The sequence below is a fragment of the Microcebus murinus genome, chromosome 7 (genome assembly GCF_040939455.1).
Source record: "Microcebus murinus isolate Inina chromosome 7, M.murinus_Inina_mat1.0, whole genome shotgun sequence".
Lineage (NCBI taxonomy): Eukaryota > Metazoa > Chordata > Mammalia > Primates > Cheirogaleidae > Microcebus > Microcebus murinus.
In genome coordinates this window covers 17,678,984-17,699,011 of record NC_134110.1, presented here as the reverse complement: position 1 = coordinate 17,699,011, position 20,028 = coordinate 17,678,984, and the positions used below count along the sequence as shown (strand labels likewise).

Genomic DNA, 20,028 nt, shown 5'->3' with positions numbered 1-20,028 from the left:
GTGTGCACATGTAGTCCCAACTACCTGGGAGGCTGAGGAAGCAGGATCCCTTGAGCTAGGGAGTTCAAGGCTGTAGTACATTATGATCGCACCCATGAAGAGCCACTGCACTCTACCCTGGGCAACATAGTAAGACCCTATCTCTAAAAATAGAACATAAATTTTAAAAATACAGAAAATTCATATGGAAATCAAAAGGACCTAGGAAAGCCTAAAAAACTTTGAAAAAGCACAAAATTGGAAGGCTCACTATGCTTGATATCTAGAAAGCTACAGTAATCATGACATTATGGTACTGGAATCAAGATAGGTAAATAGATCAGTGAAACAGGATAGAGTCTGAAAATAGACCCACATACATATGGACCACTGATTTTGTATCAAGATGTAATGGCAATAAAATGGAGAAAAGATAGTTTTTTCAACAAATGATGCTAGAAAATGGTGTATCCATATGCAAAAAAAAATGAACTTTGATTCATACCTCATGCCATATGAAAAATTAACTCAAAATGAATCATAGGCCTAAATGTAAAACCTAAAATTATAAAACTTCTGGAAGAAAAAGTAGGGAAAACCTCTGTGGATTTGGGGTTAGGTAATGATTTCTCAGGTAAGATACCAAAAGGACAATCCATAAAAGAAAAAAATTGATAAATTGGGTTCATCAAAACATGAAATTTCTGCTCTTCCAAAAATACTGTTAAGAGAATAAAAAGACAAGCCACAGTCTGAGAGGAGACATTTACAAGACATATATCTAATAAAAGGCTTAAATCTCAAATACTTAAAGAATTTTCAAACCTCAGTAAGAACACAGACATCCCAATTAAACAATGGGCTAAAAGACCTGCTTTTGGAAAGATGAAGTAGATGCCTGCTTCTTTCTCCATCCCCTGCACAGGACAGGAGCCTCTGGCAGGCCGCACGTGCCAGGCACCCAGATGAAGATTCCAGTAAGGACTGGAGGGACAGCCAAAACAGTGTCATCAACTGTACTGCATTAAAAACATAGTTTATTTCTGGATGAAATGAAGAATTTTTTTATTTTTTAAAATGTCATAAATGAATTGAATTTGATATTCTATTTGAATATTTCATTTACTATAATTTCAGATTGAAGAAGAAATAAAGGGGTGTTTGCAGTTTTTGCAATCTGTTTACTCAACTTTTGGCTTCTCCTTCCAATTAAACCTGTCAACAAGGCCTGAAAACTTCCTAGGAGAGAGTGAGATGTGGGATGAAGCTGAAAAGGTAAGGAGAAACAAAGTGCTTACCCTTCAGTTTTGTTGCTATGGAAAGCACCTGAGAGACTGCCCTTCCCTTGCAGGGGGATGCAATACTTTGTAATAGAAATTTTGAAATTGGAAGTTGTGGGATACGTATGCAGATTGTAGAATGCGGTTATCCAGTTTTCTTTATTACAGTGATAATAATATTACCTTACATTTGTTTCACACTTTAAAGTTCATATTAGGTTTTCATTTGTACTCTCTTTCAGTGCTAGTCACTGATAGCTTTTTAAAAAAATCATCTGGTTTGCAATAACTCTTGGTTTGTGTGGCTTATTTTAAACCACTGCATGTTGAGTCATTTTAGTCAGACTTATGGCGTTGCAGGGTTGCATGTTCTAGATGTAGATGCACACACCTGGTGCTGGAGTCCCCTTCACAGTTGTGCCTGTAGTACCTGCCCTGTGTCTGAAGACACCCACACTCAGATGTCATGTCCAAGCTTTGCAGAATCAAGATTAAGGAGTTCATCATATTCCTTTCTTTTTTTCTCATTAAACATGTAAAGGATATAGTAAATCTGTGTTTTTTTTAAAAATTTTATTTTAAATTATTATGTGTACATAATAGTTATATATCTTTATAGGGAACATGTGATGTTTTGATACAGGCATACAATGTGAATTAATCAAATCAGGGTAATTGGGGCATCCATCACCTCAGGCATTTAGCATTTCTTTTTGTTAAGAATACTCCAATTCCACTCTTATAGTTATTTAAAAATATACCATACCTTATTGTTGATTACAGTCACTTTGTTTTGTTATCAAATATTGTTCATTCTAACTATCTATGTTTTTGCACTGATTAACTATCCCCACTTTATCCCCCTGCTACCTTTCTCATCCTCTAGTAACCATCATTCCACTCTCTGTCTCCATGAGATCAATTGTTTTTAATATGTATCTCCCACTATGAGTGAGAACATGTGAGATTTGTCTTTCTGTACTTGACTTGTTTCACTTAACATAACGTTCTCCAGTTCTATCCATGTTATTGCAAATGGCAAGATTTCATTCTTTCTTGTGTCTATATAATATTTCATAATGTACATATACTACAATTTCTTTATCCATTCATCTGTTGATGGACAATTAGGTTGAATAGTGCTGCAATAAACATGGGAGTGCAGATATCTTTTTGATATACTGAAGTTCCTTTCCTTTGGATGTATTCCTAGCAGTGGGATTCCTGGGTCATATGATAGTTCTATTTTTAGTTTTTTTGAGGGACCTCTATACGTTCTCCATAGTGGTTGCACTAATTTACATTCCCACCAACAGTGTACTAGGGTCCCCTTTCTCCACATCCTCACCAATATTCATTATTGCCTGGGTCTTTTTGATAAAATCCATTTTAACTGGGATGAGATAATATCTCATTGTAGTTTTGATTTGCATTTTTCTGATGACTAATGACGTAGAACATTTAGAAATGAGGATGGTATTACGGCCAGACACCTGCTCTGCCCGTCAGTCTTCCCCTTCTTGGAATATAGTATCCCCCAGCCCCTTATCCACAGGGGATAAAACCCCTGGTGGATGTCTGAAACTACAGATAGTACCAAACCCTATTGGTGTCAATTGGGACACATCTCTGTTTATGTCTTCTACCCACAAATTTAATGTCTTTTTCATCTTAACTAAGCACTGATCATGCAGTGTGGCTGGAACTTTTACAGTTTGAGGTGTGACAGCAAAACTAGCACTGATTTCTTTTTCTTTCTTCACAAGCTCATGGATAGAAGATTTGTTCTTCTGTAGACCTTAGCAACCTCAGCATAGGATTTTTTTCTTTCCTTAAGTTGAAAACTTCCACCTTTTCACTTAAAGGAAGTACTTTATGGCTTCTCTTTGGCATATCTTTGGCCAGCCTCACTACTCATGTGCTTTGGGGCCATAATTAAGTAAAACAAGGGTTACTTGAACACAGGCACTGCAATACTGCAACAGTGAATCTGATAGCTGAGATGGACACTAAGGAACCAATGGGCAGGGAGCATAGACTGCAAGGAGACACTGGACAAAAAGGATTCTCATCCCAGGGGGGATGCAGTCAGATTTTATTCCGCTACTTGAAAGAGCACATAGTTTAAAACTTAGAGTTGTTTATTTCTGGAATTTCTCATTTAATATTTTTGGACCACAGTTGACCATGGGTAACTGAAACTGTGGAAAATTTATAAAACCTCAAGTAAGATGTAACTACTGTATTGGCAAGAGCTGAACACACATATCACAAGAAATAAGAATCAGAGAAACACTATATTAATAGTGTAACAATTATCTTAATGTTATTAATAGGTACAGAGGCCAAGCAGAGGCTGTGGAGAAGCAGTTTAGTCTTGAGATCTAAATACTGGGCCTTCTCCCCACTCCCCCATGTGCTTCCTAAATTCTTCTTCCTGTCCATGTCATGGAGGAAGAAAGTCAGATGAGATGGCCTACCCCAGGAAAGATGCTGACTCAGTTTACCTGCCAGTCACATGGAAGGAAGAAGAGGAAAAGACACAAAACTCAGCTTTGGGGCCACTTTTCCCACTTTCAGATTTTATCTCCAGAAGGGAATTATAGAAGATCTCTAAGCACCAGGATCAAGCACGAAATGGTGATGATGATGGTGCTGTAATGATAACACCTACTTCATAAGGTTATGGTTATCTTAAATGAAATAATCTACATGAGGTTCTGGGCATAGTGCCAAGCTCATGCAGGTGCCCAGTGGATGTTCAGTGTTGGTGTCATCGTCATCACCCCATTCATTGGGATCTGTGTTGCATGTGGGGAGCTAAAAGGAGGTGGACCAGGTATGGGCCTGGCATGGGGAGGATAAGCTGGAAGTGTCACCATTTTTGCTCTTTTTAAACTGGTGTAGCTAAGTTAGTTTAGTAGCCCAGCCCAAGGTCACCCAGGGATGTGACCATCTCATTAAGGAGTGAGCCTGCTTCCACTTTGGGACGATTTCTCTCAAATACTCGCCCTGATCTGGAATCAGTGGGATGAGCATTTGAGCATATTTTGTCTTCAGAAGTCTCTGAAAGGCATTGAAAGAGACATACCTGGCATAAATCTAAAGCTTTCTTAGCCTCGACCACTGCTGTAGGGCCCTCCTATCCCTTTGTCCTCCGAGGCCCAGGGAGAAGCAGTGACCTCTGCTTTGTGCTCTTCTCCAAAACTTGGCCTTTCATTGGCTTTTTAACTCCCTGGGAGCCCCCAGGATTCTCTCTGTCACTGAGTTACCTGCTGTAGCAGGGCTTCGTTCTCTCTGGGAACATGTACCCAATGCCTCTTCTCCTTTCAGAAACAGTAGAATGGGGGAGGGTGGCCTGTGAAGTGCCTCTGTGGAGGTGGCCTTCTCTCGCCCTAAGTAGAAAAGAAGTTACTTGGAACTCTCACCAGGAGGCAGGAGCTGGGCAGTGGTAGGGCAGAGGGGGCTTGCCTTGGAAGGTGGGCCAACGCATCCCCTCCCTAAATGCTTACCTGGAATTTACTGGAACAATTTAGTAAATTATCTTTTTTCTCCAATTAAAATGTATATAAGAGCAATACCACCTCAATCATTTTTATGTAGTCCCTGCTCAATAATTATTGAATGTAAAAGATGCTCAACAAATGTATGTTGAACTAATATAGAATGTAATTAAGATTTATAATAACTTTTGTGAGCTGTATGTCAAAGGAAGATAAAATGTGCAATAAAGTAGAAGTTTCACATGTTTTCTTCTTCTTCTTCTTCTTTTTTTTTAAATAGCAACTGCAGAATAGCTTGATGGAATTTGGAGAACCATGGAAAATGAACCCAGGAGATGGAGCATTTTACGGCCCTAAAGTAAGTTAACCATATGCTTCAAAAAAGCAAAATTTAAAAGAAAAATAAATACTGCCTCTAAGCAAACATCATTTAATTTACAGATTGATATAAAAATCAAGGATGCTATTGGCAGATACCATCAGTGTGCTACAATTCAGCTGGACTTCCAACTGCCTATTAGATTTAATCTCACATATGTTAGGTGAGTGATTGAATATGCTAAATAATATAGTACTAATATCCTAATTATTTGTTATGTGAGCATTAACAATACAAAAATAAACATTAGTGAATGTCTAGTATATGTGCTATATACTCAATATATATTTGTTTACTGCGTATAATCCAGGTGGGGTTCTGAGGATATGGTCCAGTGGGGGAAGGAAGATAAGTAAGTTTACGATTAGGGATATGAACAAAATATTATGAAAACATGATCCAGGCTGCTAACTGTCCCTGAGAGGGATGGGGAAGACTTTACAAAATGCTGGCATTGGGTCTATCTTGAGGATGAGATATTTGCCCGAAAAAGCAGAGGAAAAAAAGGCAAATCAAGAACTTCTTTATAAAAAAAAAAATTCTTTTAACACGCAGTAAAATTGACTCTCTGTGTGTGTATACAGTTGAATGAGTTTTAATACATGTTTAGAGTGGTGTGACCACCTCCATGATTATGGATTCTATCATTCCAATAAACTCCCTTGTGCTGTGATTTTGTAGTCACACTCTCCTCCTATCCCTAAACCCTGGCAACCATTAATATGTTCCCCATCGCTATAGTTTGCCTTTCTAGAATGTCATATAAATGGAATCATTCAATATGTAATGTTATGGGACTGACTTCTTTCACATAGCATAATGCCTTGGAGGTTCATTCATGTTTTTGCATGTATCAGTAGTTGATTCTTTGTTATTGCTGACTAGTATGCCGGTGTATGGATGTACCACAATGTGTTTGCCTAATCACTCCTTTAAGGACATTTGGGTTGCTTCCAATTTTTGGTGATTATGAATAGAGCTGTTATAAATATTAATATACAGGTTTTTGTATGAATATAAGTTTTCATTTCTTTAGGGCAAATATTTGGCAGTGGGTCATATGATAAGTGTATTTGTTGAAAGTGCCATGTTGTTTTCTATAGTATCTGTACCATTTTGCATTCTCACCAGCAATGTGACAGAGTTCCAAATGTTCCATATCCTTGCCAGCCCTTAGTGTTGTCAGGTTGTTTGTTTTTAAGCCACTCTAATAGGTGTGTATTAGTATTTCATTATGTTTTGATTTTGTACTTCTTTAGTGGCTAACAATAACATCTTTTCATGGGCTTATTTGCTATTCATTTATCCTCTGGTTAAATGTCTGCTCAAGTTCTTTGCTCATTTTTTGAGTTGTTTTCTTACCATTGAGTTTTGAGAGTCCTTTATATATTCTAGATACATTTGATCTAAGTTGTCAAAATTATATGCATAGAGTTGCTCATAGTATTACCATATTATACTTGTAATTTCTGTGGGGCCGATACTGATATCTCCTCTTTCATTTGTAACATTAGTACTATGTGTCTTCTCTCTCTTTTTGTCATTGTTGGTTTGGCTGTAGATTTATCAACTGTGTTAATCTTTCAGAGAACTGACTTTTAAATTCATTGTTTTTCTCTATTTTTCTGTTTTCAATTTTACTGATTTCTGTTCTTTATTAGTATATTCTTTCTTTTGCTTGCTTTAGGTTTATTTTGCTCTTATTTTTTAAGATAAAAGCTTAGATTGGTGATTTGAGACCTGTCTCCTTTTCTAATATAATAATTTAATGCAGAAGCCTTCTGCATTCTGTAAAGGGCAAGATTGTTAATATTTTAGGCTTTGTGGGCCATATAGCCTTTATTGCAAATACTCAACTCTGTGATTGTAGTGGGAAGACATCCATAGATAATATATAAACAAATGTATGTGGCTGTATTCCAATAAAACTTTATTTATAAAAACAGGCCATGGAGGCTGGGCGCGGTGGCTCACGCCTGTAATCCTAACTCTCTGGGAGGCCGAGGCGGGCGGATTGCTCGAGGTCAGGAGTTCGAAACCAGCCTGAGCAAGAGCGAGACCCCGTCTCTACTATAAATAGAAAGAAATTAATTGGCCAACTAATATATATACAAAAAATTAGCCGGGCATGGTGGCAAATGCCTGTAGTCCCAGCTACTTGGGAGGCTGAGGCAGGAGGATTGCTTGAGCCAGGAGTTTGAGGTTGCTGTGAGCTAGGCTGATGCCATGGCACTCACTCTAGCCTGGGCAACAAAGCGAGACTCTGTCTCAAAAAAAAAAAAAAAAAAAAACAGGCCATGGGCTGGAATTGGCTCATAAACCATAATTTGATGACTCTAATTTTGCACTGTAAATTTTTCTCTAAGTACTGCTTTAGATACATCCTATAACTTTTGATATCTTGTATTTTCATTTTCATTCAGTTCAGAATATTTTCTAATTTCCTTTAAGACTTCCTCTTTGACTCATGGTTTATTTTGAAATGCATTATTTAATATTCAGTTGTTTCTGTTATTTATTTCTAGTTCAGTCCCATTAGTGTCAGAAATCGTATTTTGTATGGTTTCAATTCTCTTAAATGTGTTCGGGTTTGAATGTTTCATATGCACTTGAAAAGAATATGTGCACTTTTTCTGTTGTTGGGTGTACTGTTAGATCTTCTTGGTTAATGGTGCTGTTCAGATCTTCTATAACCTTACTGATTTTCTCTCTCCTTTTTCTATTGGTGACTTAGAAGGGAGTGTTGAAGTCTACAGTGGTAATGATGGACTTGTCAATTTCTCCTTTTGGTTCTTTATGTATTTTGAAACTCTGTTGTTAGGTGCATCATATTTAGGATTTTTATGTCTTCTTGGTGAATTTACCCTTTTATCTCCATTATCATCACATAATGTCCCTTTTTATCCCTGGTATTCCTGCTCTGAAGTCGACTTTGTGTGATGCTAATATAGCCACTCCACCTTTATTTTGATTATCGTTTGCATGTATAGTATATCTGTATCTTTTCCCATCCTTTTGCTTTTAATATGCTTATGTCATTGTATTCAGAGTGGGTTCTTATAGGCAACATATTGTAGTGTCTTGTTTTTTTTTTTTAAATCTGTTATGACAATCTCTCTTATAATTGGTATGTTTAAACAACTTTTTAAAAATAAGCTTTCAATTTTGGAGTAATTTTAGGTTTACAGAATTATAAAGGAATTACTGGGAGTTCCTGTATCTTTTTTTTTTTTTTAAAAAAAACAGAAAGTCTCCAAGTAGGAGTTCCTGTATCTTCATCCAGTTTCCTATACCTTCATCTAGTTTCCCCTAATGTTAACATTGTACACAACCACGATACATTGTTAAAACTAAGAAATTAACACTGGCACATACCCTTAACTGAACTGCAGGCTTTATTTGGATTTCACCAGTTTTTTCATTACTGTCCTTTTCCTATTCCAAGATCTAATTCAAGATACCACATTGCATTTAGTCAGCATGTCCCCCAAATCTCTTTTGATATGTGACAGTTTCTCTGTTCTTTACTTGTTGTTCATCAACTTGACAATTTTGAGGAGTACTGGTCAGGTATTTGTAGAATGTCTCCCAATTGAGATTTGTGTAATATATTTCTTATGATTAGTTTAGGGTTATGGGTTTTTGGAAAGAACTCCACAGAGATGAAGTGTGCTTCTCATCCTATCACATAAAGGTGACCAGCTGACATGAATATTAGACCTTTTGGTATTATCCTACAGTTTGCTGAGGCTCTGTTTATACTTTCTTTAGCCTTTCTTCTGTAAATGCTTCAGATTGGATACCTTCTACCCATCTATCTTCAAGTTCCCTCTTTACTATCTCCTTTGTAGTGAATCCATCTAATGACTTTTTTATTTCTGTCATTGTATATTTCAGTTCTATAATTTCTATTCTTTATATCTTATATTTCTTTGCTAAGACTTTTATCCTTCCACTTACTCCAGTTGTGTTCACCCTTGCTTCTTGGAGGATGATTTAATAGCTGCTTTATAGCCTTCGATAATTCCATCCTCTGTGTCTTCTCACTGGTGGACTCTTATTTATCTTTTCTCTCATAAATTGGGATTTTCCTGATGATTCCTATGCGAAATGATTTTGGATTGTATCCTGGACATTTTGAGCATTATGTTATGAGACGCTGGGTTTTATTTAAATCCTAAGAGGATAGATGGTTTTTTGTTTTAGCAGAAACTACTTGCCTAGGCGGTAGTTTCCAATCCACCTTCTGTGGTTCCAATCTCAGTTCAGTTTTCAAAGCCTTTGTAGGTATATTCAAATCAGTTCTATGTGCACCACCCAGTGGCCAAGTCTCAAAGTTCAGTTCTCAAGCCTCCTGTATGCTGGTCTAGCATGTGCAGCTCAGAGATGAGGCCAGGTGAGGTCATACACTAAGTTATGGGATAGCTGTTTTGAGTTCCCTGCTCTCTGACACTTTTAGTTCCCTGGGACCCCTTATGATGGTCCTGTGGCCAGGAAGCTGAAGCTTTAGCTTCCCCACTCCACCATGTTCTTTCCATAATTGCACCTGTCAGAGACCAAGCTCAAGAGACCAAAGAGAAAAAGGAATGGGAATTCACCCTATGCACTTGGACCATTGCCCTTCTGATCATAAAGAAGGATCCCCTTCCTTAGAATGTTAGGTGTCCCTTTAGTCTCTGCTAATTCTCTGTCCCCCTGTGGGAGTGCCTGGGACTTGGGGAGAAGAAAGCAGAGAAAAGAGGAAGAAAAACCTCAGGATCTGCCTCCGCCACTCTTTCTGGAAACTTAAGAGTTATCTTTCTGGCTCCTTGGCCAGAAAGTGAGGATTTCTCCTGAAGTTCTTCCTGTCTGCATCTGGCACATACTTCTTACTTCAGGGCTGCCTTTGAGTCCAGGCCATAGGAAACTGGAAGATAAAATTACAGGAAACTCACTGCTGGTTTGGTAGTAGTTCAAGTTCTGATCTTCTTCTGTAATCCACCTATTTAGTTCTGAGAGTCTTCAGACAGCTGCTGCATGCATTCTCTCCAGACTCTGTGTTTGCATCCATTGAGAGAGCCAGGGTAGAGCATGCTTACTCCTTTTTGCCTGGAATCAAATTCTTTTTAAAGATCATTCCCCTAATCTGAATTAGACAAAATCACAGCAACATCCATGGAAGCTCTCCTTTTCTCACCATGTTCAATTTTAGATAAAGTGTTGCTTAGATACTGTGTTGAGTTCTCTTGTGCTCAAAATTACTGATAAAGACAAAAAGGGAAAAACTATTGACATATTTCAAATCCAATAGTTTTTTAATAGAATATTTTCCTATTAAGAGTCATGATAAACAACTACCGTTTTCTTAGAGTATATGATTTTATGGATTGATCTCAATTTGTGTCCAAGCAATAAAAGTATAATCTTTTTGTATTTTGGATTCTCCATATTGTGTTTTGATTACTATTTATAGAGCTAAATATCAAGAGTTAGCTCATGGAGAGAGTTTAAAAGACTGAAGGAATAATTGAAGTGTTACATATAGAGAATGACACCAATACATGAGACTAATAAAAATGCTCAAGAGAATGAAGGAGAAAACATAGCCTTTTCAAAAATAAATTTGGCCTTTTGGGAAAGATGGTGTCTTAAGTTCATGTCTGCAAAACTCTCTTTCCCTAGTAACCTTCTAAAATGAACAAAAGAATGAGGGGTGGAGAGACCTTATTTATGCCTAAAAGACCCTACCATTTCAATAAAATTTGAGCACCATCGGGCATTACATGTATAGATCAAAAATACCATTTACCAAAATGGAAGGGCTTCTGGGAGTTGACCCCTAACTTTTCATCTAGTTGGTACAATGGAGTTAGTATGACTCTGAAAAGTCCCACTAATTTCTCCCAATCTGGAGGGCCAAGGGCCAGAACTATTGGTAGCTTTAGTAGGGCAATCAAATCTTCTTCAGGACAAGTTCTACAGTGGAAGATGACTCCGAGTCATGAGAATCAAAGTGAAACTTCTCATCCAGGAGGACATGGAAGAGAAACAGATCAGCCGAGCCAGCCATCCTAGGTGTTGTGTGGCACGTGGAGGGTAGGAGAGCCAAAGCAGAAACAGTGGTTTTGACCAGGAGAAAAAGATGGTGACAGTTAGAACCAAGTGGTAGTATTAGAGATGAACAAAGTAGGGGGAATTGGGGTGTATTTTGGAGGAAGAACTGATGTGATTTGTTCAGACTTAGGGGAGAGAAGCATTAAGGTCATTACGGTGATCGAGTAAGGGTTTTTCCTAAGAAAGCAAGGGTGGTTTAGTATTGAGAATGTGTTATTCATTACATTCAATAAGGCAGAATGCATTGGATAAAACTGAATAGTTGTTCCTGTGAAATGAGCAGAAAGGAATTTCTTTTTCATGATAAAGAGCATTTATCAGAAAACAACAGTAACATTTCAACATAATTGGGAAGACATTGAATATGCCTACTATTTGTACTGTACTCAGGATTATTCTGCAAGTACAAATATTTGAAAGAAAGAGATAAAATTATCATTGTTTGTAGTTGTTAAAATATCAAGAAATCCAACAGAATCAAATGGAGGAAAATGGAACTAGTCATAAAGGAAGGTAGAACAATGCAAAAGGCAATTGGCTTTCATATATATTAGCAATAACCTGCTGGGAAATGTAATGGAAAAAATATTTCAGAAGCAACAGCAACAACAAACTAGAAAATATCTAGGAATAAACTTAACAGTAAATCCAAATATAATCATGTGTCCCTTAACAATGGGAATGTATTCTGAGAAATGAGTCATTGTGTAAATATCACAGAGTGTACTTACACAAACCTAGATGGTACAGCCTGCTGCAGACCTAGGCTGTATCGTGTAGTCGATTGCTGCTAGGCTAGACACCTGTATGGCATGTTACTGTACTGAATACTGTAGGTAATTATAACACAAATCACTGGGCAACAGGAATGTTTCAGCTCTGTTATAATCTTATGTGACCACTATTGTATAGGCTACTTGTAGTTGACCAAAATGTTGTTATGTGGCCCATAACTGCGTATATTATTTATATGAAGTATGTACCATAAAATTTTATCAAAGGCCATTCAAAAAGAGTTATTTAAATGATGATTCATACCACACTCTTGGACTAGGAAGAATCAACATTGTGAAGATTCTCTTCAAATTTATCTATAAATCTAATACAATTATAACCAAATCCACTGGGATTATTTTGGAGGAACTTGACATTCATTTTAATGTTATATCTGATAGCATAGATGTGTAAACATAGTTTTTGTCACTATTTGTCCTTCTTACAACTTGACCTGATTTAAATAAATGATAGGACAAAAATTTCTGGATACCCAGGGCCCTTTGAAAGGGTCATCCTGCTTCTCTCTTATTCTCTACACAAAAACATTACGTAACATTCAGGAATATTCCATACTGGTTCCAGTTTGTGGGAAGAATTTCTTCATCTACTTGCACAGGACTGGACTCAAGCTCCTCACCTCCACCCTAAAGCCTTCTGAGGGATCTAGACAGAGGATTTTGCCTGTAGTTAGTCTATAATGGCTCTTAGCAGAAATGATTGGCAGTCATGATATCCAATTATGATTTATTTGAAGAAGGTTTAATGAATTGATCTCTTTATTTGTTTGTTTTGTGTGTATGTGTGTTTTAGTAGTAACTGACTGATACAATTTTTAGATAAAAATTTTTCCTAAGAACTTTGGATTAAAGTTTGGATTAAACTTTGGATTAAACTTCCAGATTACATTTGTTGCAATAATGTGAAATTTATCTGAGAAATGGGTGCAGACATCTAGGGGTGGCTTACTTCATTACAATTAACATTCATAATTTGCTTTTTCCATTTTTTTCCTAAGAAAAGGGGGGGAATCATTAGATGTAAGGTGCATGTCATGAGGGCTTCAGGGAATTTGACTTGTAGAACAAATATCAGGAACATTTTGAAAACTGAGGTTCACAGTGGGGTTAGGTGGGTGGGGACAGGAATGAAGAGCACTGGGGTCAAACACAAGTGGCTGTGAGTTGACATTTTGTGATGCTGAGAGAGGGTATGTGGGAGGTCATTATACTATTCTCTCTACTTGTGTATGTGCTTTCAGTGTTCTCTAATAGAAAACATTTAAAATAAAGGAAAAAGATTAGCAAGCAAAGCAGTCTTTTGAGACAACAGGACCCTCACAAAACAAATAAGGTTAATGGAGAAATATCCAAAACTGCTAATCTAAATCTATAGTCAAAATTAAATATAATGTAAGAAGATAGTTATTACTGAATCTTAGGTAAATACTAAAAAGTCTAATTTTCATTTTTTAGTAAGGATGGGGATGATAAGAAGAGACCTGTAATCATTCATCGAGCCATCTTGGGATCAGTGGAAAGAATGATAGCCATTCTTTCAGAAAACTATGGGGGAAAGTGGTAAGTGATATGGAAAAGAAAAGCTATATGTCTGTTATTCTTAAAATCATGTCTAACAAGATAAGTTTAGTAGGAAAAAAATGGCAGTTCCTGCCTTATAATTAGCAGGAATCCAAACAGCAAATAAAGAATTCTTGTTCCATTTGCCAGATCAGGAAACAAAAAGAAAGAAATCAAAGGCAGAATAGCACAAAACTATACCATTTACCTTTTGGGGAACTCAGTGGAATTAGTTATCTTTTCACCTCTTGCAAGCCCTTCAAAGATCTAGTTTTGCTGTCTGGGAAATACAGCTCACACTCCTGGGTACCACTCCTTGCCCTGGAGCCATCCCTCCTTCAACCCATGTTGTTTGCCTTTGGGGGTTCCCTACAGCCATTGAGGAGGAAAACATGTAAACTTGATCCATAAATGGACCGAACAGTGTGCTATACAAACCCAGCAAGGACAGCACAGCACCACAATCCATCAAGGGATGACAGTGTGGAAGGGAGATGCCCTCGAGTGCCGAATTTTGAGTGGTGCATCTTGTAGTCCTCTTTACCTTGAAAGAAAATGGCCAGAGGTATGGAGTTATGCTGATTCATGTCATCTGCTTACTGCTTTGGCTACAAGGTCAGAAATTTAGAAGTAATTAGATAAAGAAATAACTGAAATAGATTTGAGGAAGAGAAGTGTGGAAGATTGCTCAGAATGGGTCATGAAGGTGGTATTGCCACCAAAAGGTCCTCACTGTTGAGAAATTTTTTAGTATTCACATACAAGAGGACCCATTCTGTTAAAACCGGCTTCTTTTTTCCGCTAGTGATTGCTCAGTGGTTCATGAACAGAGTGGCCCTTAGGGGATAAATGTGAGTTCAACAACAGGGACCTTCCCTCACTAAGTTCCATCTGGCCACAACTCTTCTGAGGACTCAATTTGCCATGAGTAGTGATTAATCCTGATCCCCCAGTGTGGTACCATAACCCAGGGGAACAGCCAGCTATTTTGTGGCACGTTGATTACGTCGGTTCCCCTTCATCATGCAAGGGCAATGATTTGTCCTCACTGGAAAAGATATCGACCCTGGATTTTGCTTTCCTCTTCTTTTCTGCTGTGCTTCTGCCTGCAGCACTGCGTATGTACTTAATGAGCCTTATTTGCTGTCAGAAACACAGTGAGGCTTCTGACTTTGAAAGTAATTTTACAGCGAAGTAGTAAGGCACCAAGCTGACACTGTGGGATTCAGTACTATCCCCCTGTACTCAGAAGCAGCTGGCCCTACTAGCAGTTACAGCACCAGCTGGCAGATAACAGCTTGCGATGGTGCATCCTACAGCATGTGGAAATGCTGCAAACCAGCAACCACTTATGCAGTTTTTGCCTTCCTTTCCATTTTTAAGAAAATGACGTGTCTGCTCATGCAGTTTTTTGTCTTCAGAATCTACTGCCTCATTGCTACTATTGCTGGGCACAGTCCCCGCGGTACCCCTGTGGACACTAGGCACTGGATGCTACTGCTAGGGTCACTGCCACAGGTTCCTCCAAAGCTCCATGTTTCTGCATCACCCTTCCTTGCCAGAATGGATTCCACATGGTGCCTCCTTCTGTATGCCACTCTGCCTTAAGTCAATGTGTCGTGTTTCTGTATCTGTTTGGCAGAACCTAGATCACATGCAAGCATTCATGTCTGGGGAGGGTGGGGAAGCAAATTTCCTAGCAGGAAACATAAGTTGGGAAATATACCAAAAAGAGGGTCTTCCAAAGGTCCTCAGAGGCTAAAGAATCTGTATATCCCTGATATTTTATTTGCAATCATAGAGAAATACACTTAAGTGCCATGGAATTTCTAAGCTATTAAAGTTACAGGTAAGCCAAAAGTATAGGTGTGAATATGTATGCCACCTAAGTATGAGTTAACATGTTTACATTTCTTTCCAATGGCTTCCATTTTAAATAGTGTAGCATAGGTAAGAGATGGGGGTGTCTTGCGCTGGAATGGTAGCTGTGAAAGTGGTAAAAAACTAGAGAACTGGTGGAATCAGGAGATGGAGAGGGAGATGGAAGATGGTGCCAGTGCACTGAGGGTGCCGTCTATCATTGCAGGGCTTCAGGCATGCTCCCTGCACCTCACTCATCCAGACTTCACACACCTGCCCGGCCTGTGGGGGAAATCTCCCCAAGAGCCAAAAATAGAAATGGTTAAAATGTGGCTCCCTTGGGGGAGTAGGACTGGGGATGGGGTGAGGACAGAGCTCAAAAAGAAACATTTACTTTTCATTATATATACTGTATTTCTGTGTTTTATTATAATGTATTATTATTATTATTATTTTGAGACAGGGTCTCACTCTGTCTCCCAGGCTGGAGTGGAGTGGCTATCATAGCTCACTGTAACCTCAAACTCCTGAACTCAGCAAAATATTATGACTTTTATCATGTATTATTTTGTTATTGTTTTTTTTTTATTTAAGAATAAAGAGCCCATTGCATTTCCTTCCACCTTCAAACTAAATGCTCATTATGACAAGGGAAAAGGCAAACATGTCCCACATCAAACATTGCTTATCCCCACCCTCTACATTTTTTTTAAAAAATTATAATTTGATATAATTGTAGGTTCACATGTAGTTGTAAGAAATCACACAGAGTTCCAGCATACCTTTTACCCAGTTTTCCCCAATAGTAACATCTGTATACATTATGATGACCAAGAAGTAGACAGTGATACGACCCACCAAACTTGTTCAGATTTCACCAGTTTCACATGTGCTCTTGTGTGTGTGTGTGTGTGTGTGTGTGCATGTGTGTACTTATTTCTACAAAATTGTGTCACATGTATAGATGTGTAACCACCACTAGTCAGGATGCAGGACAGCCCATCACTTGTATGCTCCCTACATTGTCACAGTTGCCATGTCCCACTCCTGTCCACTCCTCCAGTAACTACAAATGTGTTCTCTATCTCCATCATTTTGTCATTTCAAGAATGTCACATAAATGGAATCATACCATATACAACCTTTTGAGATAGGCTTTTTTTTTTCACTTAGCAGAATTTCCTTGAGAGCCATCCATGTTGTTTCAGGTATCAATAGTTGGTTCCTTCCTTTTGCTGACGGTGTCCCCAGGTGTGGATGCACCACGGTGTCACCATTCACCAACTGACGGACATTTGGGGTGTTTCAAGTTTGGGGATATTGTAAAGCTGCTATGAACAGGATTTTGTGTGAACATACATTTTTATTTCTTTGGGGTAAATGCTCAGAAGTACAATTACTGGGTCATATGGTAAGTGCATATTTAGCACGTCTGGCTGCGTGCCAGCCCATTCTCCCTACCCTTTTCCCATCGAAATTCCAAATTTCCCCTTTTGTCTACTCTAATGCCTTCAAACTCTTAATATGGTTTGGTTTTATTCCACACCATTCTACTGAAACTCCTCTCTTACGAAGTCTTTAAAAAATCTTTAGTTATTTTTAAGTCACATAATAAGTAGTCACTATTAGACTCTGAAGATCTGTATTTTATATATTTTTCAGGCCTTTCTGGCTGTCTCCTCGCCAGGTAATGGTCATCCCTGTGGGGCCAACTTGTGAAGAATATGCACTTCAGGTACAACCAGAGACATTTAAAGTTCATAATAGTAGTGCTCTCTTCTGTGTAGGTCATTGACATGGAATGTCAGTCATGCTTTAAAATATTGTGTAACTAACCCATTAACTTAACTAACTGTGTTTTCAGTAATTGGGAGTAACATGAGTTGTGTCTATGCAGCTGTACCAGAACATTGATGGACAAGATTTTGTGTGAACATATTATTTTTTAAAGTTTTTGACAAATTGGTATTTATTAAAACATCTCATAATTAAATTATTCTTATCCACATGGCTCTGTTAGGGAAGAGTACTTTATCATCCATTGCTACATCATGAATTATCCCATGACTTAGCAGCTTGAAACAACAAACATTTATTGTCTCTCAGTTTCTGCGAGTCAGGGATGTGGGCACAGCTCAGCTGGCTGACTCTGGCTCAGGGTCCCAGGAGGCTGCAGTCAGGCAGTGGGCAGGGTCTCCGTGCTGGGGGCTCACTCGCATAGTTGCATAGTCGTGGAGACTTCAGCTCCTCCCCAAGTGGGCTTCATAGGTTGCCTGAATGTCCTCACAGCATGGCAGCCAGTGTCCCACAGAGGGAGTGATCTAAGAGAGATGGGAGCTTCAGTCTTTTGTACGCTAGTCTCAGAAGTGCTATGTGTCACTTCTGCCTTCTCTGCAGTCACACAGACTAACTGTGGTACAGCATGCCAGGAACTACACAATGGTGTGAATACCAAGACGTGGGGAACATCGTGGGGCGTCTTGGAGGCTAGCTACCATAAATGGTGTAATAATTAGCATGTTTCATTTTTTTTATAGGTATCCAGTGAATTTTTTGAAGAAGGATTCATGGCTGATGTTGATTTAGATCATAGTAGTACACTGAATAAGAAAATACGAAATGCACAGCTGGCTCAGTATAATTTTATTTTGGGTAATTTAAGTTTGTATATAATTTTCCAAATGCTTGGTTTTTTTCACTTTAATTCCAGAAAAAACAAAAAACAAAATAAGGAATATGGTACAACTACTTGATTGTCACGATTTGACTGTTTAATACTTATAAACAAAGAGTAGTCTATGGTGTTCCTGGGTTAGCTGTTCCTAGTACTCTTTGTTATTTGTTCGAAGAAGATTTATAAAGTTTCACATGAATTTTGTGATATAGTATTACTAGCAATAGTTAATACTGCAAACCAACAATAAAAAAATGTGAAAATGATCTCATCCCATCAGTGGAATTATACTCCTTATGTGTCAACCTGACAGAACTAAAATATTTTCCCTTGTTCTTCTGGTTTGTTAGGAATCTTTGGGATTAAATTAATGGATGGAAAAGATTCCAAATTTAAAATGATCAAAAGAAAAGGATTTAGGTGAGAAATAAAATGTCCTTGAGGCAGATGAGTAATTGGATACAGAATCTAAAATTTTGGCTTTAAAACTGATTCCAAAATCAAGAAAAACTGACTTTGATATGATCCAGGCATGGGTATTACTATCTCCTGTAAGCTGAAAGAGTCTGTAAAAGGCAAAATAAATGTGCACAGAGTTGTCCCACTGACAGTTTTTTATTGATAATGTTTGACTCTGTAGTAGGTATTGTGCTGTTTCAATCAGGCTTCTTGTGGTGACAGCAATCTCAAATTACCTTAGACAAAGATAGTATTTATTGGAAGGGTCTTAACTATTAGAGGATGAACCTAATGGTCATTAGATTAACATTTAGTGATTAATATTGAAGAAAAACTCAATAAGACACATGTCATATGACTTTTGAATTAACGTTTAGTAAATTGTTGATTTAAAATGTTTATTTCCCTTTTCTACAGTGGTTGGAGAAAAGGAAAAGATAAATGATGCCGTAAACGTTCGAACAAGAGACAACAAAATTCATGGAGAGATTTCAGTAACTTCTGCTATTGATAAATTGAAGAATCTCAAGAAATCACGTACACTAAATGCTGAGGAAGACTTTTGAAGTCCTTTCCTTATACTTCTATGTAACTTCGTTTTGACCCTTAAAAATGTATTTTTCTTATCCAGTTAACATATTAGTACTTTTAAGAACTGTAGACTCTCTGATGGGTCCACTCATGGGCTCAGTTGAGAAAGGAGACAATGAATGAGTAGCTGATCTGTACAAACTTTAATTCACTATTGTATTCTGGGGACAATAAGAGGGCAAGTGTGGGAAATTGTCAAGCAATCAATGCCTTGAGAGACTTAAATGGGGGAATGTTATTCATTGAGAGAGGGAAACACCAGGAAATGAGGATTGTGAAATGTTATAAGATTTGTGATTTTCAGAAGGTGGGCTTCAAATAAAAGTCTGCAAGTTTTTTTTTTTTTTTTTGAACATGGGGAAAAACCTTGTAATATTATGTCTCAGGTGTTTTTATGACTGTTCTACTAAAGTTCACACTGAAACTGTATCTTCAAAATTGAAATCATTACTTAATTTTGTTTAAACAACCACAGAAGTAGCAACTAGGTCTAAGTATTGGATTACTGACAAAAGACTGCAGATCACAGAAACTCAGTGTTGTGGAATCTGTTGTTTGCACTGTGTGTTAAGAGTTGTCCTTTGAATGCTCTAATTCATAGTTGAGCCTTGTTCATCTTTTGAAAAAATAAACTGCATTACACAGTGTTTCCAGTGTTTCAGCTATGTGCTTCTACCATAGTAAAGCTGCTCACTTAGCGTTGTTACTTTTTTTCTTTTTTTTGAGACGGAGACTCACTCTGTTGCCTGGGCTAGAGTGCTGTGGCGTCAGCCTAGCTCACAGCAACCTCAAACTCCTGGGCTCAAGCGATCCTTCTGCCTCAGCCTCCTGAGTAGCTGGGACTACAGGCATGTGC

General features: G+C 37.9%; 1 protein-coding gene across 1 annotated transcript in view; it reads left to right on the top strand.

The window, feature by feature from the left end:
• Nucleotides 1-19,819, top strand: part of TARS3 (threonyl-tRNA synthetase 3) — a 57,095-nt gene extending 37,276 nt beyond the window's left edge. Inside the window, exons 13-19 of the mRNA XM_012764597.3 lie at nucleotides 1,117-1,254; nucleotides 5,043-5,120; nucleotides 5,204-5,304; nucleotides 13,484-13,588; nucleotides 17,111-17,183; nucleotides 17,986-18,100; nucleotides 18,999-19,819. Of these exons, the coding sequence (XP_012620051.2) occupies nucleotides 1,117-1,254; nucleotides 5,043-5,120; nucleotides 5,204-5,304; nucleotides 13,484-13,588; nucleotides 17,111-17,183; nucleotides 17,986-18,100; nucleotides 18,999-19,147 (759 nt within the window). The 3' untranslated portion in view covers nucleotides 19,148-19,819. The remainder of the gene's footprint in view (nucleotides 1-1,116; nucleotides 1,255-5,042; nucleotides 5,121-5,203; nucleotides 5,305-13,483; nucleotides 13,589-17,110; nucleotides 17,184-17,985; nucleotides 18,101-18,998) is intronic.
• The last annotated feature ends 209 nt before the right edge of the window (nucleotides 19,820-20,028 follow it).